This window comes from Mesocricetus auratus, unplaced genomic scaffold (assembly GCF_017639785.1).
Source record: "Mesocricetus auratus isolate SY011 unplaced genomic scaffold, BCM_Maur_2.0 Super-Scaffold_100019, whole genome shotgun sequence".
NCBI lineage: Eukaryota > Metazoa > Chordata > Mammalia > Rodentia > Cricetidae > Mesocricetus > Mesocricetus auratus.
In genome coordinates, this window is record NW_024429200.1 from 11,318,995 (window position 1) to 11,332,286 (window position 13,292).

The 13,292-nt window shown below is 41.3% G+C and overlaps 1 protein-coding gene across 2 annotated transcripts in view; it reads left to right on the forward strand.

The window, feature by feature from the left end:
* Ube2h (ubiquitin conjugating enzyme E2 H) overlaps nucleotides 1-13,292 on the forward strand; it is an 82,185-nt gene that overhangs the window by 41,981 nt on the left and 26,912 nt on the right. For both annotated transcript variants that reach the window (XM_040728663.1, XM_040728662.1), the window contains exons 2-3: nucleotides 1,655-1,731; nucleotides 3,031-3,105. In XM_040728663.1, the coding sequence (XP_040584597.1) occupies nucleotides 1,655-1,731; nucleotides 3,031-3,105 (152 nt within the window). The remainder of the gene's footprint in view (nucleotides 1-1,654; nucleotides 1,732-3,030; nucleotides 3,106-13,292) is intronic.

Here is a 13,292-nt window from a genome sequence, read left to right on the forward strand (position 1 = left end):
ATGCAAGCAGATTAAATGTTGATTTCTTGCCTCCCTTTGATACAGGACAGAAAAGATGTCTAGTTTTTTAGAACTGATGAGCACAAGTATAAGCCACAACTGTAAATATTGAAGGTTTCTTTTGAGGTGAGGAGGCTATCGTGCTGGAGGCTGAACCCTGGTGCATGTTTTATCACCCCCAGCTCTGTTCTCCCTCTTTTCAAGTATGATGTGATCCTGTGTGACTGCCACAGATGATCCTTTACTGATAGTGAACGTTTAGATTGTTCCTGGTATTTGAATGTTAACACATTACAGCTATGAGCTTTGGTGTGAAGGTATCTGTAAGTATGTTGGCATGTTCTTGGGAGTAACTTTTTTTTTAAATGTAAGGATGTTTTGCCTGCATGTGTATGTGTGGTGCCCAAGGAGGCCAGAAGAGCAAGTCCTGTCTCTTGAAACTGGAGTTGTAGATGGTTGTAAACACCTAGTGATACTGATAATCCAGCCTGTGCCCTCTGAAAAGCAGCAGTTTCTCCGTCTCTCCAGCCCATCTACCAGCGGGGACTGACTTTAAAAAAAAAAAAAAAAAAAAAACAAGCTGCCGGACTGTCGGACTGTCGTGGTACATGCCTTTAATCCAGCACGCAGGGTGGAGGCCAGCCTGGTAGAGAGCGGGTGGGGATTACACATGGAAACCTTGTCTCAAACAAAAGAAAGCAAACGAAAAAATGGCTTTGATGTAAAGCTTGAATAAAAGAAAGCTTAGGCTTTGGATTGGTGGTAGAATCTGTTCTCCAAAGTACAGGTCCATGCTCCACTGAAAGCTGTTTTATTGGTGGTGGTGATGTTTTCTTCTGTTTCATTTTTATTATCTTGTAGTGTGGGGAGTGGGGGAGATTTCATTTTAAAACTTTAATAAGTTGAATCCTTTATATCGTATGCTTTCTTTTAAGAGAGAGAGAGTGTGTGTGTGTGGGTATGCGCTCGCGGGCGCGTGTGTGACTAAAGTGCCTGAGGAGGCAGACCAGTAGTCATCCAATCAAATCCCCTGGAGTTGGAGTTGAAGGCCTTTTCAAGCCACCTGCCAAGGTGCTGGGAATTGACTTGGGTCATCTACAAGAACTGTGTGTGTGCTTAATCTCATTGGGCCATCTTTGGACCTTTTCTTTCATAGGGCATCTTCCTCTGTACTTTTCTAATAACATGTTTTATTTTATTGACTTTGAGGGAGAATGCTGAAGTTGAGCCTGGGTTCTCATGTGTGCTGAACTATTCACTGGGGTACCCTGATCCAGAGTACCTTTCCTGTGTTGTCTCGTTATGTAGTCTAACCTAAAGATAGATGGAAAGGGTTTGGTGTTTGGTTTGTTGGGAGCAAAAGAAAGAGTGAAAACATGCCATAAGTGTTATTTTTCCTAGTTTATAGAGAGAGACACATGATCAGAGAGTAAATTTATATTAGTAGCCTCTCTTGAATCCAAAGCTCATGCATATTCTTTTCATAAGGGGTATAAATTGTCTTTTAAATTACTAGAGTTGTTATATATGTTTTATATTATATCAGAAGTATATTAAGTTTGGTAGCATTTGCAAGCTGGCAAGTCTCAGATGCCACCTATAGCTCTTCCATGTGCTATAAAGCCTGTGTAATTTCCTTTACTCTTTGCTTCAGCATTGAAAGCAAACATGAGGTTACAATTCTAGGAGGACTCAATGAATTTGTTGTCAAGTTTTATGGACCACAAGGAAGTAAGTACAGGTGTGGGTATGTGTTCTTTTTTATAATTTTTACTAGACAGTAGTACTATCAACAGGTGCATGTCTTTGAAAAGTAAGTTTTGAAACTAGAACCATTGAATGAAGAAATCGTTGTCATTCATGTACTTATTCTCTCACAAATTCTGGGTTCTGTTATGGATGGCCACATAGGTGTTCCTTGGGAAGTGTATGTTCTGTCCTGGTTTTCTGGGGAGTGTGTGGAGGGGATTGGTTGAAGTAGGAAAAAAGGAACATGGCAATCTCTTGCCAAATAATTGAGTGGTGTTCAATTGTATCAAGTAAGTGAGTGAATATTTGCTTAACTTTATAAAGTTAATCTTTATAACTTTAAAGTTAAATCTTTTTTAAAGATTTATTTATTACATATACAGTGTTCTGCCTACAGGCCAGCAGAGGGCACCAGATTGAATTGTAGATTGTTGTGAGCCACCATGTGGTTGCTGGGAATTGAACTCAGGACCCCTGGAAGAGCAGTCCGTACTCTCTCCAGCCATCTCTCCAGCCCAACTCTGGATGTGTTGTGGTTTTGTTTTCTGGTACTGGTGATTGACCCCAGACTTCGTGCATGCTAGGGAAATGCTCTACCACTGAATTACATTCCTTAGTTTTTTTATTACTTTTAAAAGCTTTTTTTAATGTGTATGATTATTTTGCCTATGTGTATGTCTGTGCACCATGCATGTGTTTGATGTCCTTAGAGGTCAGAAGAGGGCATCAGATCCCCTAAAATTGGAATTATGGGTTGTTGTGAGCCACAGTGTGGGTTTTGGAAATTTAATCTGGGTCCTCTGCAAGAGCAACAAGTGTTCCTAATTCCTTAGTCATCTCTTTTGCCCCTGTATTACTTTTTACTTTGAGGCAGTGTCACTGAGTTGTTCAAGCTATCTTGAAGTTACTCTAGTCCAGGTAGCCCTTGAACTTTGGGTCCTCAGCCTCCTAATAAGTGAGGATAGAGTCTAATTAGAACAGGCTAATTCTGATAGAAAAAGCCTAAAGAAGAATGGATTAATCTGAACATAGAGTACCTTCCATGCTGATTGTAGTTGGTCCTGGACTTTTCCCCCCTTGAGACAGGATTTCATTTTATAACCCAGGCTAGCCTGGAACCCATTACCGTTGCCTTGCCTTGTGAGTGCTAGCTAGCGTTGCAGCCTAGGTCACTATCCCAGCTAGTTCCTTACTCTTTGAGGAATTAGTTTGAGGCCTTTTTCAGGAGAGAGAGGGATTTGAAAACACAATCCCAATGATAATGTTCTGTTTCTGTTCCAGCACCATATGAAGGCGGAGTATGGAAAGTTAGAGTGGATCTTCCCGACAAATACCCTTTCAAATCTCCGTCTATAGGTACGTGATGACCTGGTTCCTGTAAGACATTTCTGAGCTCTTAAGAGGAAAATAAAAATCTTATATTTTGTGAGAGATGATTAAGTCCCAAAATTTTTACTGAACTGAGATTTATTTATTTATTATGTATATGGATCTTTTGTCTACATGTGTGTCTGTATGGGATCCCATGGGACTGTAGTTGTGAGTCCTCTTCAGAACCAATGCCTAGTCTCCTGCATTTTAGACCAACCCCTATTCCAGCATAAACTTTTTCTGAAGTTTTGCTTTGGTCCCAGGCTTCCAGATTTCTGTACAGGGTAAACTGTGTTAGAATGATGCAATGAATTAAGAATGATTTCAGAATTAAGTCCTGTTAGAAGTTGCAAACTTGCACTGTTCTCAACTTACTGTAGAATTTTGTCTTAAAAATACTAAATTTGTTTTAAGCTCTTAAATATTAAGATGGGGAGTTGGGAGGTGTAGCTTGGCAGAGTGCTTGCCTGGCATGTGTGAGATCCTGAGTTCAGCCCCAGCAGTTAAATAGATAAATAATAAGCGTCTTTCATGCTTACACTGTTTGGTTTTGTTTTGTTTTGTTTTGTTTTTCGAGACAGGGTTTCTCTGTAGCTTTGGAGGCTGTCCTGGAACTCGCTCTGTAGACCAGGCTGGCCTCAAACTCACAGAGATCCGCCTGCCTCTGCCTCCCGAGTGCTGGGATTAAAGGCGTGCACCACCAACACCCGGCTCCTGTAGTTCTTTCTTAAGCTGGGGAATTCTTAGTCCTCATTTGGACAATAGTCTGTTCTTTTTCTTCAGGTTCTTAGGTAGGTTTTTAACCCTGCAGCCACCCAGGAGATATTTGTGGATAAACAGATGAGAAATGACCTCAGTACTGCAAGAGTCTACAACTGGTAGAGAGAGGGATGGTAACAGGATAAATGTGAGGCGTTAAGTCTGACACAGCTCACGGGCGTGTTGTACATTAGACCTTGCAGCTGGGGGTTGAAGCCTTTCCACAACCTCACTCCAAAGGGACAAAAATAGGTGCTACTCTCTTCATAGGGCTCTTCTGCTCTGGCTTCCTTTTCCTGGTTTATTCATGTATCTCTCAACTTCAGCGTTATTTCTTTCCTTCTTTCTTTTTTTTTTTTTTTTTTTTTTTTTTTTTGTTTTTGTTTTTGTTTTTCGAGACAGGGTTTCTATTGTTTTGGAGGCTATCACGGAACTCGCTCTAGACCAGGCTGACCTTGAACTCACAGAGATCCGCCTGCCTCTACCTCCAGAGTGCAGGGATTAAAGGCATGTGCCACCAACGCCTGGCAGTGTTACTTCTTTTTATTGCAACATTTCAAAAATAAACTTTAAAATATGTTATAAATATCTTATTTAATTTAAAGACAGATAATTGGCATTCCAAGTATGGTTTTGTTACCTTAAATTGCTGCTTACAGGAAACTATAGTGCTTATGGAAGCCAAGAGTAAATTAGGGAATGTATAGCCTGTGCTTTATAAATGTAGCTATTCCTCAAGCTTTAACCTGTTGTCTTAGGCAAAGGGTATGTTTCACTACAACTTTCTAAACTTTATCCTAAAAAACCTTTTCTGTTCCATTGCTGGGTTCAGACTCTGGACAGGTACTTTACCACTTAGCTGCATGCATCCCCTTGCCCTAAAACACTTAAACTTAAAATATTGCTTATCTTCTACCTAATGATATGGTATACAATTGGTTAAGACAAATGACCAAATTAATTTAGCATTCATCAGTTTTATTTTGCCTTTTTTTACACTTTTCTGGAATTTGATACTCTGCATATGAGTATCATCTTCCCTTGAGGAAGTTGATCTAGTTGAAATATTTGTACAAACTGTTCTTTCCTTCAAAGGAGGATTGCATAAGATTTTTAAGCAGTTTGTAAGGTGACCCATTTTCAGGTTGTCAACAATGTAATACTGTTAAGATGTACTTTAAGCATTTTGAGAAGCAGTAGCTCATTTTAAAAAGGCAGGGCTTCATTTTTTTAGTTGTATAGACACAGAATTAAGCAGAAGGGAAAGAAGATGAGATAAACTCAACTCACTGTTCTTTTAAAAATCTTTCTCCCGTGGTATGTGGTATCTTAAATTTGTTTTAAGCTCTTAAATATTAAGATGGGGAGTTGGGAGGTGTAGCTTGGCAGAGTGCTTGCCTGGCATGTGTGAGATCCTGAGTTCAGCCCCAGCAGTTAAATAGATAAATAATAAGCGTCTTTCATGCTTACACTGTGTGTCTGCCTGCCTGTCCTGTAGTCTCGGGTAGTTCAGTTTGTCCTTTTGCCTCAGCTTCCTGATCTCGGGCATATGCCATCAACCTTAGCTTGGAATTTAAAACACTTACGAGTATGTAATTAGTGTGTGTTGAGTTAATGTGTGCCTATGTATACATGTTGGTGTATCAAGGCCAGATTTCAGATGTCAACCTCAGGTGTGGTTGACATCTACTTGGTTTTTGAGACATTCTCTCTCCCTGGGACCCAGGTCTCACAGTTAGGCTAGGTTGTCTGGCCATTGAGCTAGCTCCAGGGGTCTGCCTGCCTGTCTGCCTCCATTGCTAGTATTAAAGACCTGTGCCATTGTACATAACAGTTCTGGTCATACTTTTTTCATTGTAGATGTTTCTTGGCAAGCCTGTTACCACTACTGCTAGCTATTAGTGACCATGTGCAGCTATATATAGTTTGCCATGCATGATTAACCATTTATCACTGGTTACCAGGGAAGAGTTCTGGACGTGGTTCTCATTTTTCCATAAAACTGATACTCATCTGATCTACACTCATCTGTAGTTGAAGTTATTCAGTACGCTAAGATAGGCAGATTGCTTAAACCTACAAATTTGGCACCAGTTGAACAACATATTGACCCATCTCTTTAAAAAACAGAAAGAAACTGGGCAGTGGTGACACACACTTTTAATCCCAGCACTTGGGAGGCAAAGGCAGGTGGATCTCAGTGACTTTGAGACCAGCATGATACACAAAGGGAGTTTCAGGACAGTCAGGGCTGTTACACAGAGAAACCCTACACAGGAGGGTCTTACTCATCTAGTTCTGGTGGGCAAACAAGAATAGTGGTAATAGACCATTTTATTTTGAAAGCCTCAGGAGAAGCCTCTGGCCAGTAGGAAAGTTGTCTATTCTTGGCTCTAGGGTTTTCATTTTAAAAAATGTATGACTTCTAGGCAATTCATTGTTACATAACCTTCCTATTGGCTATATAAAAATTCCATCTGGTTGCTTGGGTGATCTTCACTTTGGTGCTGGCTATGCTGATATCTCTTTTGGTATTAGATCATTTATTTCTTGTTAAAATTTGATGTTAGAGTGCAAACATGTAATCTTGGCTTCCCTTATGATAAAGTTGATTTTAGATTTATTTTATTTATGTGTCTTTATGAACGAACACTACCTGATGTCGGTACTTGCAGAAGCTAGAAGAGGATATTAGATGGTTTGGAACTGGAGTTATAGGCAACTGTGAGCTCCCCAATGTGGATGCAAGGCTTTTAACACTGAGCTATCTCCCCTGGTCCAGTTTCTTTTTCCTTTGAACTGAAATTCTTTTTTAGAAAAGTGTTAGGTCAAGCTGGTCATAGTGGCACATATCTTTAGTTCCAGCACTTGGTGGGCAGTAGCAGGCAAATCTTTGTGAGTTATCTACAACGTAAGTTCCAGGAAAACCAGGGCTACACAGAGAGAAACCCTGTCTTAGTTTTGAAAAGCATGTTCACACCACTTAAGATTTGTTTCTATTTTTGGTGTTGGTGAAAGCCCTGTTGTTGACAAGCACTTTAGAGATGCTCTCATTTAGTTGCCTCATAAGGCCGAGATGTAACACCATAACTAGTTGGCCAAATCTGTGAGAGTTTGTAATAACTATTGGAGTATTGTAGGTTCTGTTTCACTGTGATGAGATTATATAAAATGTGCCAACCTCAAAATCCTTCACGCACTTTGACATTTCCTAAAAGAAGTGGTTATGTGGTGTCTGGAGAAATAGCTCAGAGGCTAAGGTCCTGAGTTTAGTTCCCAGTACCACAGGGTGGCTCGCAGCGTCTGTAATGAGATTTGGTGCCCTCTTCTGGCCTGCAGGCAAATGGGTAGGCAGAACACTGCATACACACAAATAAATAAGTAAGTAAATAATAAATAGATCTTTTTTAAGCAGTGGTTATGAGGGTTGGAGAGCTGGCTTGGTGATTAAGAGCACTTGCCGTTCTAGCAGAACACTAGAGTTTGGTTCCCCATATCCATGTTGAACAGCTCACACAGTTGCTTGTAGCTGCGGTTTCAGGACATCCCAGTGCCCTCTTCTAGCCAATTTGGGCATCTGTGAACACAGTCATACACATAAAGTAACGTCTTTTTTTTTTTTCTTTTCAAAGCTGAGTGGTGGTGGAGGTGCACTCCTTTAATCCTAGCGAAGAGTCTAATTCAGGATGCAAACAATAGCATGAAATTATTTAGCTGGGCATGATAAGGCACATCTGTAACCCGGCACTTAAGAGGCTGGGGCAAGAGGGTTTTAAGTTTGAGGCTAGCCTGGTCTCCATACTGAGACCTTATTTCAAAAAAGAAAGGAAAGACGGGGAGAGGGGGGTAACTTGCTTAAGCTCATTAAACTGAAATTAAGTTGTTGTTTTGTTTTTTGGGGGTGCTGGAGATTTGAACTTGGGGCCTAGTGCATGCTAAACACTGAGGTATATATCCCAGCCTTTGGATTTTTGTTTGTTTTCTTGAGACAGGGTCTCACTGTGTAGCTGTGGCTGTTCTGGAACTTTGTAGATCAGGCTGGCTTCTAATTTACACCTCCTGCTCCCCACATTGTACACACAACCATTGCCGGTGGCCAAAATTACCATTAATGCATGCTTACAGTATGCCAGTTCTGTTTGGATGCTTTACTGTGCTACTTGCTTCATCTTCCTGGCTTCCCTCGAATGTGGGATGACACTACTTAACCTACTCTCGGGAATAAGGAACTAGGAAGGCAAAGAAATTAAGCAACTTGTTGAAGCTCACTGTGTTAGACAGTCTGACTTGAGTCTAAGCTTTTAACTATGACTAAGATTGTTAGAGCCAGGTGTATCCCTTCAGAATCCCAGCATTAGGAGGCATTGGCAGGCAGGTCTCTGATTTTGAGGCCAGCCTGGTCTACATAGCAAGTTCTGGACTAGTCAGAGTTACACAGTGTGAAAAGGGAAAAGAAGGTTGGAACCTTGAATTTTTGTATTGTCTTCCTGCTGCTATGAGAATCCTTGCAGATTTCTGTTTAACTAGATGAGTGAACAGGACACTGAAAGATAAATAATGGAGACAGATGGAAGGAGGCTAGGCAAGCAGGCTCAAGGCTTTGATAACACTAGCCTGGTAGAAGGGTTGTGCTGTTGAAGGACAGCCCTTTTCTTAGTTATGCATGAACTTTTCTTAGCCATCTAGCCCTCAGAGTCGAAATCATGAGGGAGAGAAAAAAACCAGAAATAGATGAGTTTAGATCTCCTGAAACTCACATAGGATCAGTCCAAAAGTTTCCACAACACAGAGCTTTGAGAGTAACCTGCTTGCTTGGTTCCTCACCTGAGAAGAGACCAGGTCTGTCTCTCCTGGGACTTCTGCCCAGGTGCAGGTCCCCAGGCTGGCCTGTCTGTCTCAGGTAAGATGAAACCCTGAAATGAGTGCCAGTACACACAGTTTTTCTTGTGGTACTGGGAATTGAACTTGGGACTTCATACTTGAATAAGCAGAAGTTCCACTACCAAGCTGTAGTCTCGGCCCCTTAAATATAGTTTAAATACCTACTTTAAAAAGCAGAATGCTTGGTTTTGAATCGTCTGTTTTCTGAGAGTTTGTGTAGGCATATATATCCTAACATCGAAGAGAATGTTCTCACTTGCTGTTTTCTCATAGGGATTCACACACTTACAGTTGAGTTGCATCAGCCATACAGCAAACCTCAGTCACTTCAGTTCTGGTTCACTCTGTCCCTGGGATAGAGCTACACTTTTACCTTCGGCATTTCCCCTTGTCTTGTGTCCTTCCTTAGTCATTTGTCTGACCTGGCATTTCATCAAGTTAAATCGGGTAGAATTTCCAAATAGGGGATTGGTCATTAATATGTCTGCTAGCAATTAAGATTTTTAAAAAAGTGTGTTCAAGGAATAGGATACTTGCCTAGTGTACATGGGGCCCTGAATTATGCCTCTAGTGCTCCCATTCCTGGTCTCTGTTGCTGCTTTTACTTAACCATGTTTCCATAAAAGCTGTTTTCAAAATACATTCTCCTAAAATACCTTCATAAGTTTCTGGTCAAATGGAAACAAGTATTGGGGGAAATTCTCTTGTTGCAGACATACTCCTTAGTGTGGTGACAGCATTGCCAAAAGGAAGGAAACTGTGCCAGGACAAACACGCTCAGGCCTGAGAACCTTCCTTGTCTGAATTCCTAGTTTGTTCTTTCCCAGTCTTCTCTCTTCCAAACTCAGAAGTTTCATTGTTGGCATCGTTGTCCAGAATACAAATGGCTTTGCCAGAAACTCTGCACACAGCTTGTCCAAGAACAAATGTAAAGGAAATAATGTTCCTTTTTAGTGATTGGCTTTGGGTTTTATTTTGTTTTTTAACAGTTTGAGCTGAGCATGGTAGTGTGTTCCTATAATTTATGTACTTTAGAAGCAGAAGGATCGTTGCAAGTTTGAGGCCAGCAAGGCAAGTTCTAGGCCAGCCAAGGCTACATAAACCATGCCCGAAGCGCACACATTCTTGTTTATATTTTCCTCACCCTTCAGAAGCCTGGTCCACCCTTCTAGTATCAGGTAGATTATTGAATGGCGGGATCCAGAAGGAGTCAAAAGTGGGAAGTAGGATGAATATGATCAAAGTACATCATATGCATGTACGAAATTCTCAATGATTTTTGAGAGAAATAATATTTTTAAATAAAAGTCTGCAGTAGGAAGAGGTCTGGTCTGGAGGGTTTCTCAGGTAGTGTTGGTCTGTTTGTACCTGGTCCTTGAAGGCAAAGTCACCAGTTGATGTTGCCCACTTTGGAATTGTCAGGGATTTGTGCTCTCTGTGGTAGTGTAGCACACTTAGTTCTACTTAGTGGTACTGCCTTACGAAGTCACAGGACCCCACTGGACATTCCTCTGTTCTTGGAGCTCTAGACACTGTTAATAAATCCTAGATTTTGGCACCCATAGGACCTCTAGAAATAGAATTTAAGAATGAGGGTTTTAGAGATGAAATGGGCCAGCTGTTAATCTTCACAGATGAAAAACAGACCCATGTTTGGGAGTGAGGTGACTGGCCCAAAGTCTACAGTTGGTAGCAGAGTGAAGGCTAGAACCCTTGGTCCATTTAGTACCTTGCCCTCTGCATGTGCTGTTGCCCTCTTCCCCCCCCCCCCAAGACAGGGTTTCTCTGTATTGTTTCGGAGGCTGTCCTGGAACTCCCTGTAGACCAGGCTGGCCTTCTGCCTCCCGAGTGCAGGTATTAAAGGTGTGCACCACCACCTCCTGGCTACCAACTTTCTTAGAACTCTGATAATGTACATTAGTGTTTTGCCTGTGGGTATGTCTGTATGAGGCCATTGGGTCCCCTGGAACAGGAGTTGCAAACAGGTTTAAGGTGCCATATAGATGCTGGGAATTGTATCAGGGTCCTCTGGAAGAACAGCCAGTACTCTCAACTGCTCAACCATCTCTCTCACCCTGATGGTGTTAATTCTTAGCAACATACTGGATGCCGGGCTGTATGCTCCAAATCTTTTGTTACTAAAGTATATTGATGAAGTTTTTTGGTCCTTTCATTTGTATACTATATTCAAACCAGGGCAAATTGAAACTGTATGGATTCCAACTGTACTCTTCAGGCTAAAGCCAAAGAAAGGGATACTTTAATCCTTCATGGACAGTTTGATAAAGTCAGAGCTTTTCACCAACATCATTCTTAGTCCTTTAAGGTGCCCCATACTGTCAGATTGCTAAAGCTTAATTCTCATGTAAGAGTCCCATTCGTTCCATTTGATGGAGATGTGCCATTCATTGTATTCTCTATCAAGTAGTGAAGGTGCTGGGAGCCTATTGAGCTGTTGCTTTTTGTTTAAAAACAAGAATATGTTGATGCTAGTTTCAGTGGTTTGTCACCCCCTTCTTGTGAAAGCTAGTGCCCTCTCTCTGCCCCCACATCTAGACTTTTGTCCCATTCCACACCCCTACCCCGCACCTCAGCTAATATCTTCATTGATCTTCAAAAGTATAAATGAAGCAGACTTCTGGTGCACTTTTCACCTGGCTTTCCTTATCGTAGGTGTTCTTTTCAGTACCAAATGCTGTTCATACTCACTCTTTCCTGGCCCCAACTGAAAATTGCAACCTTTGCCCCTCACCTTCCTATTTTTTTTCCTTACATAATACTAGCCACCTTCTAATTCAACATGTGTTTGTTGTATAGAGCTCTTCAGACAAGTGCTATCTATAGTCAGTGTGGGGAGCGTTTGCTGCACCACTGCTCACTACAGGTTCCAGCAGAAGCAGGATGTGAAGTGCTAAGAGCCTCTTTGGATTATTAATAGTAGCTACCAACTGCTGTAGTTCATGCACGAGAACCATTTGTAGTTAAAACGTAGTGATTCAGTCTTGTTCCCTGTTCATTGTAAAGTTTGTAGGCTGTGGGGTAGATAAGTTGTAGAATACTCAACCTCATATGTGTGAGACCCTTAGTTTAGTCCCAGTGTGTCGGAGGCAGGGAGAAGCATTGCAAATTTGAGGTCACCCTCTAAAGTCCTTTTTGATTGAAATAATAGTATATTCTTAAAGGTAACAGATCTTTTATTTAAACAAGAGGATATGAGATCTCAGAATAGTTTGATTTTGTTTTATTGATCATTTTCCTTTAGAAGATTCAGGACTAGTTAACATACATATAATTAAATATACTTTAAAAATGTGATATTGATGGGGCTGGAGAGATGGCTCAGCAGTTAAGAGCACTGACTGTTTTTCCAGAGGTCTTAAGTAATATTCCTGGCAATCATATGGTGGCTCACAACCACCTTGAATGAGATCTGGTGCCCTCTGCTGGTGTGCAGGCTGTACACATGATTGATTGACTGTTACACAAAGAAACTCTGTCTTGGAAAAAAACAAACATGGGGGGAGTGACGGGACAGACGGAAACACTTAATATTGTTTCTATTTATTTGAATGGTTTTGAACTACTAATATTAAACATCATAGAAATTCAGGAGAACCAGGAAGGAAACATAGAAATACTGGAGCTGACACTCAGACACTTGTGGGCTTTTCACATTGTTATATCCTTGTTTGGTTCTGCAAAAGTGTTTCAACTGAGAATTCTGCACTGTTAACCTTTGAATATGTTTGCTTCCAGCTTATCTATGTGCACACTTGCTGTTTAAAAAAAAATAGAAGCAGCTGGGCATTGGTGGCGCATGCCTTTAATCCCAGCACTCGGGAGGCAGAGGCAGGCAGATCTCTGTGAGTTGAGGCCAGCCTGGTCTACAGAGTGAGTTTCAGGACAGTCTCCAAAGCTATACAGAGCTATACAGAGAAACCCTGTCTCGAAAAACAAAACAAAACAACAACAACAAAAAAAGGCAAGAATACCCAAGCACCTTGTCTCTCCTTTCAAAGATTTATTTTTGTATACAGGAAGTTTTATCTGATTGTATGTGCGTGCATTGCCAGAAGAGATCAAATTCCCTGGAACTGGAGTTACAGTTGATAGCTGTCACATGGTTCTGGGAATTGAACCTAGGTCCTCTGGAAGAGCAACCAGTGCTGTTAACCACTGAGCTATCCCTCCAACCCTCACTTGTGTCTTTTTCTTTACTTAGTTTTTTCTTATTTTGTGTGTTTAAATTTATATATGTGCCATGTGTGGTCAGAGGATGTCAGGTCTCCTGGAGCTGGAGGTACAGGTAATTGAGCCGCCATGCGGATGCTGGGAACTGAGCTCAGGTCTTTAGCAGTAGCTGCCTCCGCTCTTAACATCCGGGCTATCTCTCCAGCCACCTTTGTCTCTCTTTAAAAGGCATATTAGTGCTGTATAAAATCTGCCTTTAGAGACAGGGTCTGACTGAATCACCTCGGCTGGTCTCAGACTTGAAACCCTGCTTCAGCCTCTGCTTCAGCCTCCTGATGGCA